The 19342-nt window shown below is 30.1% G+C and overlaps 1 protein-coding gene across 2 annotated transcripts in view; it reads right to left on the bottom strand.

Moving 5' to 3' along the window:
* Positions 1 to 565: 565 nt before the first annotated feature.
* LOC106692845 (sodium channel protein Nach) overlaps positions 566 to 19342 on the bottom strand; it is a 21333-nt gene continuing 2556 nt past the window's right edge. The window contains exons 4-11 of one of the 2 annotated variants that reach the window (XM_014439048.3): positions 17404 to 17551; positions 16766 to 16896; positions 14466 to 14562; positions 14211 to 14396; positions 7014 to 7113; positions 3830 to 3995; positions 2776 to 2873; positions 566 to 1465 (exon numbers count right to left, since the gene is read on the bottom strand). In XM_014439048.3, coding sequence (XP_014294534.1) covers positions 1176 to 1465; positions 2776 to 2873; positions 3830 to 3995; positions 7014 to 7113; positions 14211 to 14396; positions 14466 to 14562; positions 16766 to 16896; positions 17404 to 17551 — 1216 coding nt within the window. In that variant the 3' untranslated portion in view covers positions 566 to 1175. The remainder of the gene's footprint in view (positions 1466 to 2775; positions 2874 to 3829; positions 3996 to 7013; positions 7114 to 14210; positions 14397 to 14465; positions 14563 to 16765; positions 16897 to 17403; positions 17552 to 19342) is intronic. The other variant, XM_024358532.2, reaches the window with a different exon arrangement.

Here is a 19342-nt window from a genome sequence, read left to right as displayed (position 1 = left end):
CTCAATGTTTCATATGTTACCGATTTGGCCAGAACCAGATACCAATTCTTTAATGATAAATTTCCCGACAACCCAAACCCACTTGTTTCTAACCTGTCTTCTCCTACATTATCTGATAATCCTCCTAGGCGTCTGAAAAGAAGATGGCCCCGAGATCTTCTCTAGAAATGCTATTGGAGTTCTATCAATGGGTGGATTCTGCACATGTTTGTATCAGGTTATTTTATAACTTCTAACAAATTTAATGGTTGTATATATTTTTACACAATTGTAAATAACACTAAATAAATCATTAAAAAAAAATCTCAATATCTATTTCCGCTTATGTAATTTGCCTAAACCTAACATCTTGATAGGATGGGATTTTGTATTGCTCAAAAGGGTAGTATTGGTTTTGAATGTTGCTTGGGTCATCTGAAGTTTATAAAGGAGGGCTGCTGTAATAAATCCTAGATGATCCATTCTGACTAGGAAATTTGGTATCCTTTATAAACAATCATTACTATTCTTTTAGGAACCAATGGATAAATAAAAACATTAGCTATTTTAACTTGTTTTTGTTTGCTATTATATAGTAGGTTTTATTTCAATACATATTTTTATCCTAATCTAATTTGTGTAATATTTTTCTAGCACAGTAGTAAATTAGTCATTCTAAACAAAATATTATAATTTATCTACATTAGAGATAGGATCTTTACCATTTCACACCTTACATTGATTCCTTATTCCGAACCTCCATAGTAGGTTGAAGTTAGTTGCCATCTTTACTTTTCATGTATTTTGTTTAATTTCTGTTAGCCTTATCATTACCAAATTTTCTGAAGCAGACTTTTTTTTTTTTTTACACATCACCTACAGCACTGTTTAAAACAATATCCATTCCAGAATTAGTTTTCTATCCTGACATGCTTATCATATCACCATAAGTAAACAGTAAAAAAAAAATCTATTTAATGGAGGTGGGAATAAAGCTGGTAGCTAATATAATATTCAAGCATTTATTATAGTACTTTTAAGTGAATTATGTTCAACTAGGCTTTCAAAGTGGATCTTTATAATTCACTTATACTTTATTTCTTTTTCTATGAATAAAAACTTGTGATTAAAGTTTAAAATAAAATTTAAATTGCAGTGTTGTTATAATTGTTTTTTGTTTGGTGCTACATTGTTATTCATGGCAGGAATTCTGAAGTGTGCAGTTTTCCAATTTTTGGAAAATTTAATTTCTTGATTTGAGGGTTATATAAATTAATAATTTTTGCAGGGTAATTTACAGAATTCCGATTCATAATTTTGCTACTAGATGTAACAGTGACCACTTCAACTTTTGGTTGAAATTTGTCACTTTCATTGCTATTTGCTGTAGAGTTTTCCCTTGATCGAAATATAAAAAAATAAAATATCTCCACAAAACTGAGCAGACTTGCTCCAACAAATAAACCTGCTGCTCCTCCCATCGAAACTGAAACATAAATTTATATTCATTAAATAGTTAACTGAAAATAATAACTCAGGAAAAGCTAGGTTGGTAAGGAAGATCTATTTAAATAATATTATAAATTTCATTGCCTTGATGAATCAATATATTTCATTTTTAAAACTATTGATAATAATAATAGTAATAATGGCTTTATGAACCCAAAGGTTCAATGCCAATACCACCAATGGTTCTCTACATACATCCTTGCAGTGACGCCCCTCCAAACCCAAATCTACTAAATCAGTTTTAACGCAATGCCCTCATCTATGTTTCGGTCTACCCCTCGAACATTTATCCATCCGTTCAATGTTTATTAACATTTTAGGTATCCACTCGTTACTAACCCTTACAACCTTACACACTCACCTTATAGTCTGCAATGCTATAACCTGAATTATATTTACCAGGTGCAGTTCCCTTAATTCAGCATTGTGTAGCCTTCTAAATTCTCTCATTAATTTATCCTTTTTTAGTCCAAATTTTTACATAATATTTTATTTTCGAAAACCTTAAGGCACTGTTCATCCCTTAATGTAAAAGGCCACATCTCTTTTAAAACTATTACTCATCATTTTTAAAATATTTATTAATCTTTGATCAATTTATATATTCATGTTCATGCTGGATAACTTTTTTATTTTGATCACTTTTTTTTTACTTCTCAATTACCTATGGCTGAGTAAGTAAGGTAATCAATGGGAAAAAAAATGTATATCTTACTCTAAATATAATGTAATTCATAGTTTTCAATAAAGTTTAAGCAGAATCTTCTGGAAAGCAAAGAGTTTGAAGAAATAATTGTGCATCGTGCAGAGTTGCAGGTAGATTTAAGTCCAGTTCATTGGTGGGGTCAATCAAAACCAATGTTAAGTGACGTCACATCCTTCTTTACTTTATATAGATTATAGATGAATTTAATGATTTTAGGTAATTCTGTATTAACTTAGCAAAGATATTTTAAAACAGCAATTTTTTTTTGTTAAATTGTGCCATGCTCTCTCTTAAAATCATTTTTATTGGTGATATGCGATGCAAAAAAAGCTTTTGATTTTTCATATCCTACTATCCATTAGGACATACTAGGGTATGTTTTAAAAAATTAAAGAAACACGTTTTTCTACAATTTTTTAAGAATGTTTATCAAAATATCTTTATGTGTATAACTGAATTCATTGTTATTCTTTATAATGAAACATTAAGTATAAAATAGTTTGAAATTAATAAAAAAAAGTAGTTGAGGGAGAAGTCAGAATATTTTAGATTAAATATTAAAAGTTAGTTGGAAAACTTACCAACCAAGTCTAGGCGTCCTCGTACCACATTCCTTTTATACCTTTCACTTGGTAGTCGATCCAAGTTTATTTCCATGTTCGTCTGGTTTTCAGCAATGCTAATAATAAAAAGTCTTCACCATCACACATAGTTAAGTTATAAATATTTATGAACTTTGTGTTTTGTTTTTGTTATTCAAATTTCTTGTTTAAACTTTAGTGTTGGTTCTAAATTAGTTTTATATATTACTTGTAAAGTTTTGTGCTCTTAAAAAAAAATCCATTATTAGCTTTAAAATACCCTTCTTGTGAAAAAAATAGTACTCAATAATCTTGTGCTATTAATTTTTCTGTGCTCACAAAACAATGGCAATGAAGTATGATGGATCCAGAAGGAAGTAGAAAGAGAGGAAGATATAGGTTGCATTAGCTGGAAAGTGTTGTAGTTTACTTGAGGAGAATTGGAGAACGGGAACAGAAATTGGAAGGAAGAGTCCATGAACAAAATAGAGTGAAAATTGATTATAGGCCAGAGCTATTCACATACTTGATACCATTTTACTGATAATAGTAATGATTTTATAATGGAATTTATTTTAGCACCAGTCAATTATTTAGTTCTAAATACAAATTAGATTTCTATTTTAGAAATTCCTTTATAGAAACTGACCTTTTGAAATGGAAGAACATTATTTTTAATAGTCATTGAATACCTGGCAGGAAGAATCTTGGATGTAACACTTTTTAGATTTTTTTTTCTCGATAAAATAATGCTTGTTGTGTCTTTAGAGATCTTTTCCCACCAGTTTTAGTTGTCAAAGACTTTGATAAATCACATACTACTAAAATCTGTGACAACTTGCAGTGGGCAGAACAAATCACTAAAGACAGCGAGAACAATTATTATTGTATTGAAAAAAAAAAAAACTAAAAATGTTATAGCCAATGTTCTCGCCAGGTATATAAATAGTTTGTAATGGTAATTTTTTTAGCCTTTTAAAATTATTTAGTTCTAAATTCAAATTATCAATCTAATTTGTATATTTTAGATATAGTTTATAGATCAATCTCATACAATGAACTGCCAACTGTTATAATACTGTATTCCGGATCATTACAACCAGGTAGACAATCACAAATTAGACCATCCTTTTTGCCCCATTTAGTCTTCTGTACTGATAAGTTACCATAATTGTTGTTAAGACAAAGGATTCCATTTATATCACATCTTTCTTCTCTTCCTGTAACATTAAAACTTTTATAATCCATTTTTTAAAAGTTAAATAGCTTCCTATTATTAATAATTATAATTATAGAAGATATTGTTTGCTGTTAAGTGAAAAATTATAAGACTCCTTTATTATTTAACTTAACTCCTTAATTCTTAAACAAATGAGATTAACTTTAAGGACAGTTGAGATTTATTAAAGGATAAATGACCAAGTATTAAGTATTGTTTTTGTTGTGTGAACCAACAACAGTGAAGCATTCTTTAAAAATATGTTTAATCTATGAGAATGAACTGACAATGTTGGCTGGCATGTTGGAGGTGGCAGTTTTCGCCGGTGAGAATGCGTGAGGACACTATAATCTACTCTCAAGCAGAATACAGCAACTTCCTCCCTGCGACAGCTGTGTTAGGATGTTGACCATGGTTTTACTAATCTTTTAATTTACTTGGAGAGCTAAAGTCCCACATGGCCTTTCCGATCTTTTATTCCTTATATATCTTTCCGATACTCTTATTTTAAGAGGTCTATTGAGTTCTGATGGGTTAGAACTGCAGTGCCTCAATCAGGAAGCGTCAATGTCTCTCTGGCAGCTCTATCTGTGAGCTCGTTGCCAACAATGCCAATGTGGCTTGGGACCCATATGAAACTTATAGACTTACCTTGATATGAAATTTTTAAGAGGAATGATTGGATTCTTATGATAAGTGAAAGTTCAGAGTACATGTTTCTTAAACTTTTTAGAGATGAATTTGGAATTATTACAATTGTCTTTTGAGTTATTGAGAGGAAAAATGGAGGGCTGATGTTATCACATGGAGTTTGGCAGTATATATTGAACATAATTTATGTAATTTAATTATGCGGGTTGAATCATGGGTGATGAATGATGAGGGTCAAACTGGTTAAGCTTTCACATTTGGAATCAGTGTATATCAAATATGTTCAGGAATATTTTCAAGAAGACACAACAGCCATTCTTTATACTCTACATATGTGGTGTTATTTTTGTGCATATGGGAAAGAGCATTGTTTCAGAGTCCAAAGTGGGTTCTAAGTTTCTTGCTCCAGTAACGCTGAATTAGTAAGTGCTGAGATAGTTTCGGACACATTTATTTTTGGGTGAATGAATCTATTCAGCTTCTAAGAGATTACTGATTGCTCAAAGAAATGATCCACAGTTTATTAGGAAGTTTCTGAGACTCGGATTACAGAAATAGAAAAGACTTGTTTATAAATAAATGAAGATAAGACTAATTACAAAACAATAATCTTAAATATTAACACAATATGACAAGATCAGGGTGAACCATTTTTTCCTATATCCAAATACTTAATGTTCACAATAATGTTAAGGAGTGATTAATCTATAATTTTATCAACTTATAACAAGTGTGAATTGTGTCTTTTTTCCTTTAATTGCATTGGAATCTCTATAAACCTTCTGATAATTATATATAAGGAATTTTTATTTATCAGCAACAATTTTGTGCCCCTGATCATCAGAATTGAAAAAACTATGATAAGTGGTATATTAAATAATATTTGAACATAAGGGTTTCCTAAACCCCAGGATAAAGCTGAAGGGATGGTTGGTGTCATAAGATGTATAAATGGAGTGAGGTGGTCTACCTAGGCTTAGTGGATTGAACTCTTTAGGAATGTGATTTGTATTGATAATATTGAGTTAAGGAGAAATAGGTTTAATTTGAGAGATATTCTGAATGTTCATTATAGCAGTGACCTACTCACAGGTATAAAGGGTTGGCTCTTTTGGGACCATTGGTGGTGGCCTAAATGGTCAAGGGACCACCACTGTATATAAGTATTGCTGAGCAACTGGCTAGGCCTTCAGCAGCATCATGATTGGCCATAAAGAGAAGTAAAAACACATGAAAGTGTTTTGGAGATCAAAGGATGGGAAGGCAGCTTGATGTTTGAGTCAAGTCATGTATTCTAGTTTCCACTCCCACAATTTGATCAGCCATTGAAATGGCTGGAAGGAAAGAAGAGGGGAGGAAATAATTCCATCGAGAAGAAAAACAAAAATAGAGGATTCTTAGAGAGAAGTCCGAACAGTACAACCCAGGGGAGCAGCAGAGGACATCTGAAGTCATTGACCAGCTCCAATGAAGCGAGGCTGATGAGGAGAAATTGCCGAAGCCTGGATTAACCCAGAAATCCAAGACCCATGACATACCTCAGATAAGTGGTAGTCCTAAACTGTAACTTTTGAATAGCAAATGAATTAAATATTAGAATCAATAGAAAAACAATAGTACTCAGTATTCTCAACCCAATATCATGTTAAGTATAATCAACGTCTTTTGATTCATACGCTCTTTTTCATAAATACAACTTACTTGTAAATAATTATACATATAATCTAATATTATCCCAACTTGATTTTATAGTTTTAACACCCTGCATGCCACCTCATCTCCATAGCTTAGTAACTTGGTGGAAATGAAACCTTTTGAAAAGATATTCAAAAATTAATTAAACACAATTAAAACTAGCCTACCATAGCATTGGGGTCTATGGTGTCTAGTTCTTGGTTTAGATAGATAGGTAATATATTTCTAAGAACAGTCGGTCGGTTCCCATCACAAGATATACAATAGAAGTAGAAATTAGAGATACATAATAAATGCTGTTTCTGGAACCCACATCCACCTTAGAACTGTGGTTAGCCAGAAACATAGCAGATGGGCCGTTACATAATTTTTACAGTACTGATGGCAGTATGTTCTTCACTCTATTACAATTGAAAAACCAAATACAGCAGTAACTACAGAACAAGTTTCTGGTATTAATTAGAGGATAAATCAAGTTTATAGTAAACTGTATCCAAATAATCAGTAAAAATCAAGAATCAATCACCTCTATGAATGAGTCCCTATCTCTTAGGGCTATTTGGGAACTGATTCATTTCTATATACATTAAGGAGATATGGAGTACATTAAAATAACATTTAATCTAAATTGGTTATTTCATTTTAAATAAACTAATAATTATGAATCCCTTACTTGAGTTTGGCATTAGATGTGAGGTACAATTGCAAATTCTCAACTGTTCCTTCCGTCTGCATTCAACAACGCATGCACTATAGCTGTATTTGTAGGATGACTACAAAACAAAATATTATTTTAAACAATTTTTATTAATATATACTATTGCACAAGTTGTGAAACAGAAAATATTTTATCAGTAATAATTAAGTAAATTCTATTGTAGCAATATTTTTTATAATTTATTTCATACAATTAACTTTATGGTTACCTAGGTCTTTATTAATGTTAACCTGTTGACACACAGCTTCATTTAATAATAGCTATAAAAATCATCATCAATTCTAAATAACATACCTCAAACAAATATAATTACTTGTCCTATGAAACATTTTTAATAAGGGAAAATTATATTTTATATTTATTATGATTTAACATTTAATCTTAAATTCCCTCTTAGATAATTATATATATTTTATTATTTATCCTTTATTTAAGTGAATTATAATAAGTAAATCAGAGAGAAATATTTAACAAAAATAGAATTTAACTTTTTATTCAATGATATATTTTCCTCTATCTACAATATCTCACCATCTTACAGGTTCCTTTTTAATTCCATTGCTGTAGAAAGACAGGTGTATAAGGGAAAATTATATTTTATTTTATAATTATATAAAAGAAAAAAAGTGCATACACTTATGGACTGACCTGATGGATTATTGACATTACAAAATGTATGGGCCAAAAATGTTTAAGGGTAGAGCGTTTCCTTTAGATTCAGAGATTCACAGACCTTATTTATTAGGCACAGCAAAGCAAAACTTTAGTAAAATATAAACATACAATCTTAACATAAAAAAGGAAGATGAAATAAAAGTATTCATCTATTTGTCCCACTATTACATCTCACTCTAGGGTCAATCAATATCAAAGGTTGCTGACAAAATTTATTTTATTTTTCCAGTATTTTCACTAAAATCACAGATTTTAAAGCAGGTATTGATTAAAGTTTTTGATGTTCTTTTTTTTTTCACATTTTGTATTAGTGTTTCAGCCTATATGGCTTTTTATAGAAATGAATGTTAACTCTGCTAGTTAAATGTTAGTAGCTTTTTAGTTAGTTGGTTTTAGAGATATTTGGTTTAATCAAAAATCATGTTAACAGGCAAAGAATGTACAATATTTTCTTTCTAGCTTATATTAGTCTCTAATTAATTATTAAAAATAAAATAAGGTATTTTTTAATGTTCTTAAAATAAACATCTCTTTTTAAATTAATAGTGTTAAAACTAAGCCTTCAATTATATCCTGAAAAGTTTCAGATTTGAGAGTTGCATCTTTTTTTTTCTAATGGATCTTCAAACATTTTGATTTCACTAAAATCAGGCATATTGAATGTTAAATGTCTCAGAAGGTACGGCACTAAAAATTTAAAAATTTTATAGCATATTCTTTTATAAAGTAGCAGTAACAGTGATTGATATTACATCACTGAAACTTTATTCATTGTTTAGTTAAAATTTTTTAACTAAAGTTAAAATAACAAGAGACATTAATAATGCTCTAAAATTCAATCTCAAGTATCTCAGAAGGTATATACTTAACAAGTCCAACAATTTCAGGAGGTATTTGCTATTATTCTGTTATAAAAATTTGAAAGTTAAATTTCATAACTGAAACTTTATTTTTTGTGAAAACTTAAGTTTTTGGAATATAATTTTTTAAAAAAAGTAAAATTGTGAGAAGCATTAATAATTCTCAAATGTTTGATCAGAAATATGTCAGAAGGGATACCTATTAAAAATCCAAAACTTACATAAAACCAGTAATAATTTTAATAAGTAGATTAAGTGTTTTTGAAAAGACTACATTAGTTTTGTAGTTAATCATTTTTTAAATATTGCTGAAATAGTACAAAGCTAAAATGAATGTAAAATAAAAATTTCTCAAAAGGTACAAACTTAAAAATTCCAAATTTTTAGCTAAAATTTTGTGAAGAAATTTTAATTACATCAACCAATATATTTTATATTTATATATACATCAACAAATATATCAACCAATAATCAATTAATTACATCAATATATATATTCCTATTGGTCTAATAGCCTGTTTTACATTTTAAAGAAGTCTGTGATAAATCCTTTAATTCGTTTGATTTTGAATGATACAAATAAAATCCATGTCAAAGGAGCATGAAATAAACAATATTTTCTGTTCAGTTTATATAGTTTTCTATTTAATAATAAATACAAAACAAATAGGTAAATGTTATTGTTTTAAAAACAGAAACTTCCAATTTTAAAATTAAAAATGATAAAGATAAAACTAAGTTTCCACCTTTAATTTTTTTTTCTCAATTTAGAGTTTACAGTGTATTACTTTCCATAAAAATTTCACAACTAAGAGTTTCAACATTTTTTCCAAAAGATCTTCAAATATTGCGATTTTCCTAAAATCAGGCATATTGAATCTTAAACAGTTCTAAAAATCCAAACTTTTCATAAAATCTTTTTTTATTACATTGTTTTAAGTGATTCATTTTATATCACTGAAACTTTATTCATTTTTTGGCTTGAAATTCTTAAATAAAGCTTGAGTTACAGGAAGCATTAATTGTACTTCAATATTCAATCTGAAATATCTCAGAAGAGACCCATTTCAAAAGTCCAAACATTTCAAGAAGTCTTTTTCTGATGTCATTTACACCGATATTGCCCAGGTGCTTCGTTAATGATATTCATAATGTCATCAACCATGATATTGAAAAGTGTTGGACTGAAGATAGATCCCTGGGGCAAACTCTGTCGTGTCTGATGGTAAAGGGACGTACTTCCCAAGTAATTGACTTCTATGAATCCATAGAAAAGATATGAACGAATAGCTTCATGTAACCTTCCTCCTATACCTTTCACTCCCATTTTTTGAAGTAGTCCTCTTCTCCAGACCCAATCAAATGCAGTCTGAAAATCAACCATTATAGCTAGTGTACTCTGATGACGCTGATAACTGTCGATTGAGACATTATAGAGACAGTAGCAGATACTACAGTTAGCTGTGCGATTTGTTTCAAGTTGCCTCAATCCCTGTAAAAGCCAGCTTGTCCTTCTGTTGTCTTTATGTATGAATCCAAGCGCACCAAAATCATTCTTTCATAAAGTTTTGAAAAAACGCTAGTCAGAGAGATCGGTCTGTAGTTGGATGCTATATCAACTGGCTTATCTTTCTTCAAAATTTGCACAATTTCAGCTTTACACCATTCACTGGGATAATGTGTTTCCCAGACAAGATTGAGAAACTGTAGAACAACTTTTCTGCTATCCGCCCTAGATGCTTAAGAAATTCTGGTAAGATGTCATCCAGATCAGAACTCTTACCACCTGGAGTGCTAAACAGGGCTAAATCAAGTTAAATCATAGTAAATGGAGAATTGAAGAGTCTTTCCTATCCTTCAGTTAAACAAAAGGGACACTGTCTTGAAAAGCTTCCTGAAGGCTTGACTTTATAATTTGATACCTGTGCAAAATGTTGACAGAGGTGTTTACTTCTGTCACCATTAGACATAAGTAATTTACCTTTAACTTTCCAGGGCTTTGAGGGATGTGTTCTTACATTGTTGAGGTTAAAAATTTATGTATGAGCTTTCTTACTATCATTTCGAAAGTCCAGATTTTGGAGGAAGTTTAAGACAGAATTGTGCTTGGTTTCTAAATTCCTCAGTTTTAGTCAAGCTGTTTTACTCTTAAGATCAAATTTGGTGTCAGTAGTCCCTGTTATCTCTGCAAGTTTTCTCGCCTCATCTCTCTCATCTTTCAACTTCTGTAGATCTTCACTCCTAAAAGGTCGTTACCCTTTGAAGATACCTTAGGGGACTATTTGACGTGCAATTCCCAGAATTGTATTCTGCAACCTCTTGCAGGACTTGTCAACCTCGTCATTCAACAGATCCCAGCTAATTTCTACATCAGAGAGGGCACTGTATGTGCCTGTATAGCACTGTAAAAGGATCCTATATTTCTAAATCCCCATTTTGATGAGTTCCAATCGATCTGAAGACATTTCCTTACAAACTTTAAAGTTCACACAGTCATTCAAGTGCAGCAACAGTAATGTCTGATGAATGAAGTCTAGCCCAAGGAAGTGCATGAGTCTGATAACCAGCTATTTTAAAGTCTTCCAGATGATCAGATGCTGCTTCTGCTTCTACGATGCCAAAAATATCAGTGTTCTGTTGTACTACAATCTTTGTATATTCGACAAATTTAGTATGGGTTAGTCCATCAGCATTCCAGTAAAGAATGCAGAGGTTGGTTTGGCCTTGAAAAAAGCCATTGGAAGACAGGCTTCTGATGGGCCATATTGTTTTTGCAAGACAAAATATGTCTTTGAATCAATTGGGGCTGCCTAGACGGTAGTGCATACATTCAGTATCCTCTATACTTATGCTGTTTATATCAAGCAGTACAGTGCAGTGAGGACATCCAGGGGCACAAATGTAGACGAGTATGCATCACCCTCCCATTGTGCTTTTTTTCTTTCTTTTTTTTGTGGGTCTTGAGGATCAGATCAAACTCTATTGTTTGCATATTCATGCCCTAAAATGAAAAAAAAAACAGTGTGTTACAACAAATACTTACTTCAACTAATTACTATAAAGCTACATGTACATAGTATAATTTATGATTAATAACTATTACAATTAAAACATTACTTACAGTTGTCTATTACAGTGTGTTCTACATTGTTGTGATCCAAATAACTCAAGGTTTGGGCCATAACTGAATAGACTTTGAAATGGAGGTAGATTTGCTTTGGTTTTTCCAGCAGTACATGACCATTTTTTTCTGTGTCTTATGTATTTATTAGGTTAGAGTAACATGAATTTAAATTTTGTATATCCAATTTTTGGTTGACAGCTTTATTCTTTTTTGAATAAATTTGAATGAATTTTCAGACATTTTTCTATAGTAATCATTTCGTTTTAAATTTCACTTAAAGTTGTTTTTTCCCAATATATGATTTTTGGTGCATAAAATTTGAATTTATGTACTGTTTGTCTAAAATGTGTAGTGAGAGCAGTTTTGCCACATTTGTTGGGATTGTTTGTTTTAGAGGTACGACTATATTTGTGAAGATATACCCTACTCTTTTGAGATACTGTTCTGAAGTTCCAAAATAGGATTTCCCCCAGTTATCTTCCTTAGGAATTTCGTACACTATATTATATTGTAGCAATATTTTGGCTTTATCTTTTGTATTGGTGTCAAGCTTAGATAAAGTGGCTGTATTTTTTTATGTAATTGCGTAATAGTTATTGTTTAGAATTTTTGGTATTCTCTCAGAGTGTTGGTATATAAAGAATTGTGTAGTATCTTTTGCTGTTGATTTCTTGGGGTTTTGGTTGTGTCAATGTTAGTGTTTGCTTTAGTAATTGACAGACTAGTTTATTTGGGTACCCATTTGATAGGAAGATATTATTGACTATTTTATAGGTTGTTGCCACCATTTTGTTTCCATTTCCCCATCCGATTATCCAGATCCACACCTAGGTACTTTGCACAGTCTGTCCTAGCTATTTGTGTATCCCCTAGCCTCAGCACTAACTTATCGTTTGTCGGGTGGACAGAGAGAAGAGCTGAAATACAGTCTTTGATGCATTAATAATCATCTTATTTTTCTCATCCCATTGATGGATGTTGCTTAAAACTCTGTTAAGGCAGTTTTCAAGTCCTGGTGTATTATTAATGGTGGCCCACACTATTAGGTCATCTGCATACAGCAGGGCATTTACACCAGGTGTTTCGTTAATGATATTCATAATGTCATCCACCATGATATTGAAAAGTGTTGGGCTGAAGACAGATCCTAGGGGCAGACCCTGTCATGACTAACGGTGAGGTAACGTACTTCATAAGTAGTTGACTTGTATTAATCTATGGGAAAGATATGAACGGAGAGCTTCATGTAACCTTCCTCATATACCTTTCGCTCCTATTTTTTGAAGGAATCCTCTTCTCTGGACTCAATCAAATGCAATCCAAAAAACAACCATTATTTTCTAATTAAAAGTACATCTAAAAATATTATTTTGTTTTCTATTTCAAATTCTACAGTAAAATTTAATATGGAAGCATAGTTGTTAAAATCCTTTAAAACTATGTCTTTTTCATTATTTTAATTCATGTTACTCTAACATAATAAATACATAAGACACAATTAACAACACTAAATAGAAACAGATAAAATACAAAATAGGAATAACACATACTGCTGGAAAAACCAAAGCAAACCTACCTCCATTTCAAAACTTATTCAGTTCTGGCACAAACCTTGAGTTAGTTGGACCACAACAATCTATAACACACTGGAATAGATAAGTAATGTTTTAATTGTAATAATTATTAATAATAAATTATATTATGCACTTGTAGCTTTATAGTAATTAGTTGAAGTAAGTATTTGATGTAAAAAACTGTTTTGTTTTTTTTCATTTTAGGGCATGACTATGCAAACAATAAGTTGCGAAACGTTGCTAAAGTTGTATTATTGACTAATCCTCAAGATCCACAAAATATATATATTCATTTTTTTTTTCTTGCAATATTAGACAATTTCTCTCGCCTGGAAATTTTTAAAATAATAACATTCAAAAACAGCTACTATAGAAAGTGATAGTTAATCAAAATAGTACAATTTTAGATTCAATTAAGTTAGAGAATGAGTCAGACATAATTGTAGACTATTAATGTCTTTATTAGTAGAGATGATTTTTTTCTATTTGTTCATCAATATTAGTAAACTTTGGGAAAAGAAAATGAAGATATTTACAAAGATAAGGTTGGTTTCAACATTGCTTGGTGAATAGAAACCAATATTTAAAAAATTATTTATTAAGTTAGGTAATTCTAAATTTCAACAGAGTAAATTAAAACAAAAAATAGTATAAACATCAGTGTTTTCAGCTGAAATTAATAAGAATTACTAAAATATACTGCTAAAAAAAATAATAGTAAATAAATGATATTTTTTTATTTTTTGAAATATTCAAAAAATAATAATTTAACTGGGGCTGTACCCATCCATCACATATATCCCATCATTGTTTCTTTTGACTGTTAGCCCATAAGTAGCAAGTCTAAAGAATGATAATAAAAAAGAATAAAAATAAACACCACTTGAAGATAATGTTCTTCTATGATAGGGAAGCTAACCTCCAAATAATTTTCATCAGGAAAGCGACATTTTCTTTGATGAACTGAAAGATCTCGCACATCGGCACCATTTTCAATGTCAATAATTGATATTCTGTACTGCTTTGCTGTGTTTGATTGGGCAATTAAAATATCAGTGGTCATTGTATTGTAGAAGGGTACATCTGCCTCTGAGTGTAAGTAAATCTGAAGAAACATTTATTTTGTTATTTTAAATCTCTTATGTTTTATTCAGGCAAATGAATTACAACTTACCTTGCAAGAAATGTTTAGTTCTAAAGACAATGATCCAAGAGGTGTCTTTCTATTCGATATCAAATTTATATATGGAAGATTTTTTTTTTTTCTAGACCTGTATAACAAGTGCATTAATTTTATTAAAGAAATAATTGAGGCACTGCCTTAGGCCAGTTGTTTTTTAATAATTACACAAATGATATTAAAAATAACTCATAATGAATATTACTTTGTTGACGATTCAGTTTATCACTTACATAAAAATTACTAGCCAACTTTAGAAAACCTAAGAAAAATTGCAATTTTAAACTATATTGTGAGAAAGAACAATAATAAATAATTATAAAACTGCAAAGAACAGTGGAGAAATCATGCAATGCACCATCCGTATAAATCTTTAATAAATGATCTTTATATGAAATATTATTGAATGTTACAATTATTTATTCCATTATTTTTTTTTCATTATGTACATTATAATATTACTTAAACAAAAGCATTATTTATAATTAAATAATAATATTGCTGAAAATATTGAAATAACGTTGATTGTGACAAAAATGAAAGAAAAGTTAGACATCATTTGGCCTGTTTTGTGCAATATGAAAATTGTAACATACAAAGGTTATTCCAGCCCATGTTTCAAATCAGGTCCTATGACTGCTCCTTTCCCTCCAACAGTAATAAAAGCTTATGTTCATTTAAAACATTAAATGTGTTGATAAAATATAAATATTTAGGCATAGGTATTGAAAATACGTGTTATGATAAGTTTCCACAGATTAGGTGTATTCTCCCTTTATATGATTATGTTCGATCATCTTTTTGAAAGCAAGTCTTAATAAAGTATTTTGTAAGTCAACATGAAAGTATAGGATTAAATAATAATGAAGTAGATAAAGTAAATACCCTTTGTTTGTTTATTGGTAATAACAATCTATTCTAGCCAGAGTGAGAAGGTCAAGATTTATTCCAATGGTCTGTGATTAAACAAAAGTCAACCAGCCCAGAATGTTTGAATAAAATTATGACAGGTCCCACTTATGCCTCAACAAACTAAAAACAGGTTCAGGAAATATTATTTACGTAGTATATTGTGTATTACAATATAAATCTGCGGTTCTTAAGGTGAGTGCTTCAGTAACTCGAAGTGCCACAATTTCATTGTAAAGGCACTACAGACTTTTTAAATTGAACTTTAAACTATTAAATAAAACAAAAAATAATTTAAAGCAATTATGAACAATTAATGTTTTTTTTAAAATAACGATATGTTGTTTTATGTTTATATTTTATTTACTCCTATGGTATCTTACTTCATATATAAAAAAATAATAATAGGGATACCAATTTCATTGTGCCATGAAAGTTTGAGAACCATTGATATAAACCATAATTATATTTCAATATCCTCTGTCAATAAGTGATTAACTCAACTTATGATGAAAATATGTCAGATCCACCACTGTGATTTATAAATTTACTTCTACATCATGTATGTAATGTAAATGGCTAAATCAGAAAGGAATGTGATAAGGAGATATTCCTTTTTAAAATTATAATAATTTTATGCAGTCTCACTTCAATTAACATTTGAAACTACTGTCTCAAAAAGTAGTAATTTTAGATATAACCATTTATTAATTAGGACTAAAGATTTGTTCAACTTTCTTATTCATATTCGTATTAACACTGTATAAAACCAAACTTTGATTGAATCCTTTCTTGTATTATGTTACTAAACTAAGAATAAGGCATACTAACCAAATACCTAGCAAAATTTTTTCTGTTGTACGTTTCTGATTTTTACTTACTATTTTCTACAATTCTTATTTTTTATATAATATTTTCACTTATTTATTTTCCATATTCTTTAGTATGTTAATTATATATTATTATTAAGATATAAGGAAGATTGCATTATAAAACAAAAGGGTAAATTAGGACATAAAATGAATATTTTCATTTAATGGTAATAATAGTTCACCTAATAATTTCAGGTAAATTTGTATTCTTGGTAATCTAGAAATTATTATAAAATAGAAATCGAATTTTATTTAACTTGAGCAAAAACTATTTTATTAAGGTATACTAAAATGGTTTATTACTATGGTAAAGTTGATCAAGATTAGAAATAAATGAATCAGAACCTGAAGGAGATATAAAATCTAAGTGTATTCTAATCTGTTGAAATTTAAGATCTATTCACAACAAAAATAGGCCAAAGAACATTAGCTAAATCAGATTGGTACTGCTGTAGGTCAGAAAAGGATGAACCAATATAGAAAAAAAACTTAAATTGTGTGTATTAAAATGACCTTTCGTTCTCCATGGAAAGAGTAAAACATTTTCCAATTTCAGTTTCTGTTGGTTTGAAATGTTCACAGCAATCAAATTCCACTCCTCTCCAAGCACACCTTATGAAAGTCTCCTGACATGGACTCCTCACCTGTTCACAAATATATATATATACATATACTTATCTATACATTTCTATGTGCTCAGTACAGAAATGAGAAATATATTTTTAGAAAACTTAGTATATTAATTGTGGTCCAAAATTTATTCATTAGAACTAAAAAGTTTTTGTTTAACTTACACATACGGTTGGATGTAATTTCATAAATATATGTAAACCCTAAATGATACTATACTTAAGGAAAGATATAGTCATATTTTCAATAACCCTCAGTCCACAGGAGGGTATGAGGGGTCTATAGCTACATTTTTTTTTTTTTACATCTTGGTGTTTTGAATTACTTTTTTTTTAAGGTTGTATTTCCATACAAACAAATGAATAATTACAGAAAAAAAATGCATTAAATTGGATGTATGATTTGACATAAAAATAGATAATTAATTGTAACATGGTCCAACGAACTCACCTGTCTTTTATATGATAAAAATAATTTAAAATATTTATAACTCATGAAAATTTGAATTTTTGAAAATTTACCATATCTGATAGATCACTAAAATTAGCTTTTGGACAGTCTAAATCACCAGTGAGGCAGAATTCTTTTATGTAATACGCAGTTCCTTTGAAATATGTAATTTCTTTCAACACTTCGTCTAAGTTACAGTCATGATCATCTCCGAATAATCTGCAAAGTACAAAACTTGTTACTCAATGTTTATGTTTATTTTATTTTATCTTTTTTTTTTTTTTTAATTGACTTAATGAAATAAAATAAGAATGTTGTTTTTTTAAATATAATTTATTTGAAAATTCCTACCTATGTATATATATATTTTTTTAAGAAATACATTAGTTCATCACATATTAAATATATTACTCTTTAAACAGCCACTTAAAATAGTATTAAAGACCTTCAGGAATCAGGGAAGACAAATTGTAGTATTTTTCTGCTCTTTGTAAGAAGTAACAATTTATAAATAAGAGGAGGACCTGATAGCTGAGCAGGTTGGGGCGAGGGTCCCAGAACACTTGGTTCAGAAGGTTGTGGGTTCGATTCCCACCTGGGCTGGTCAATATTTATCTTGCGGCGGCCCCGAGAAATGAACCTTGACATTCCAACTCTGGGGCTGTATAGGTCCTCAATGGAGGACTTAAGAAAAAAAAAATGAGAGAATTATGATCTTGCAAACAATAGATAATGGTATTTGACATAAATAATGTTACTGGGTTCAACGAATCAATTGCTCTAAATAAAAAAATTAAATCTATCAGTAATAAATTACATTAATTAATAATAGAAATATGAAATATATTAGTAAAGAATATAAAAACCTAAACAATAGTGTATTTATGTGGTAGTCGATGATAGAGGTTCAGTGTCCTCAATTAGAAATGCCAGTTAAGCAAGCTGATTCACTCTATTCTAGTTGAAAATAATTGAGCTGTACTGCCTTGGGTAACATCAGTATATCCCACATTCAGCATGAAAGGAGCACAATTCACAAAATGTTTTTTTGTTAAATAGAGCATAAGACAGTCTAACTACTTCATAGAAGATCCCAGGATGTATTACCTCTAACATATGTTGCTGATAGATCACCTATTGCAGCTACTGGTTTGGTAACCCCAAATCTATAAAAGGCAGGAAACAACCTAGATTGCGTTGAGCAGTGGTTCCCAACCTGTTTTTGGCTGGTGAATACTTTAGGTATAAGTAGGAAATTTTGAAGCCTTTTGGTTGAAGTAGGTATAAGAGAGAACCCAACGTTTGAGTTGATATAAATAGAGTGTCAAATGCCGTATTTTCAACTAAAGCAAGGAAAGGCTAGGTACCTAAACAAAACCAAAGCAACTTTGAAGACAATCTAAGATGGTAACCATCAAAATGTGGAAGTTGAGCTCACGTAGAATGACCCACTCCTAAATAATTTTGCGGAACTCCTGAAAGAGGCTTATGGAACCCCAGTTGGGAACCACTCTAAACCTATCAGGAAGTCCCTACCATTTTCCTAGAGAATTTGACACCCAAGAAAGTTATACCACTGCTAACTTTTGAGGAAAGGAACAGAAATCGAAGTTTATTAATAGTAATTTTAAAAAAACTGTGATCCATTTTTAGCTGAAAGAAGCACGTACCCTAATGGTAATACAGAGGAATAGAAATAATTAAAAATTAGCAGAGAAGAAACAAACTTTGTTTGTTAATTATTGGAGAAGTTTGTCAGGGGGTGCGGTAGCAAAGAACAACATAAATAAACAAAACAATATTTATTTATTTTATGCCAACGTTTCGACCTAAGGTCTTCATCAGAGCTATATAACAAAAGAGATAACAACAACATTTAGAGAAACATAAAATTGAAAAGGAAAAGTATTCAAAAAAATTTGGAATTATACAAAATATTGAATTGAATCATAAATGATAAAAAATTGATAACTGATAATTGTAGTAAAAAAAAATTGATAATCTTGGAAT

The sequence above is a fragment of the Halyomorpha halys genome, unplaced genomic scaffold (genome assembly GCF_000696795.3).
Source record: "Halyomorpha halys isolate HHAL.00 unplaced genomic scaffold, Hhal_1.1 Scaffold74.1, whole genome shotgun sequence".
NCBI classification, from domain to species: Eukaryota; Metazoa; Arthropoda; class Insecta; order Hemiptera; family Pentatomidae; genus Halyomorpha; species Halyomorpha halys.
This window is presented reverse-complemented; position numbering and strand designations above follow the sequence as displayed.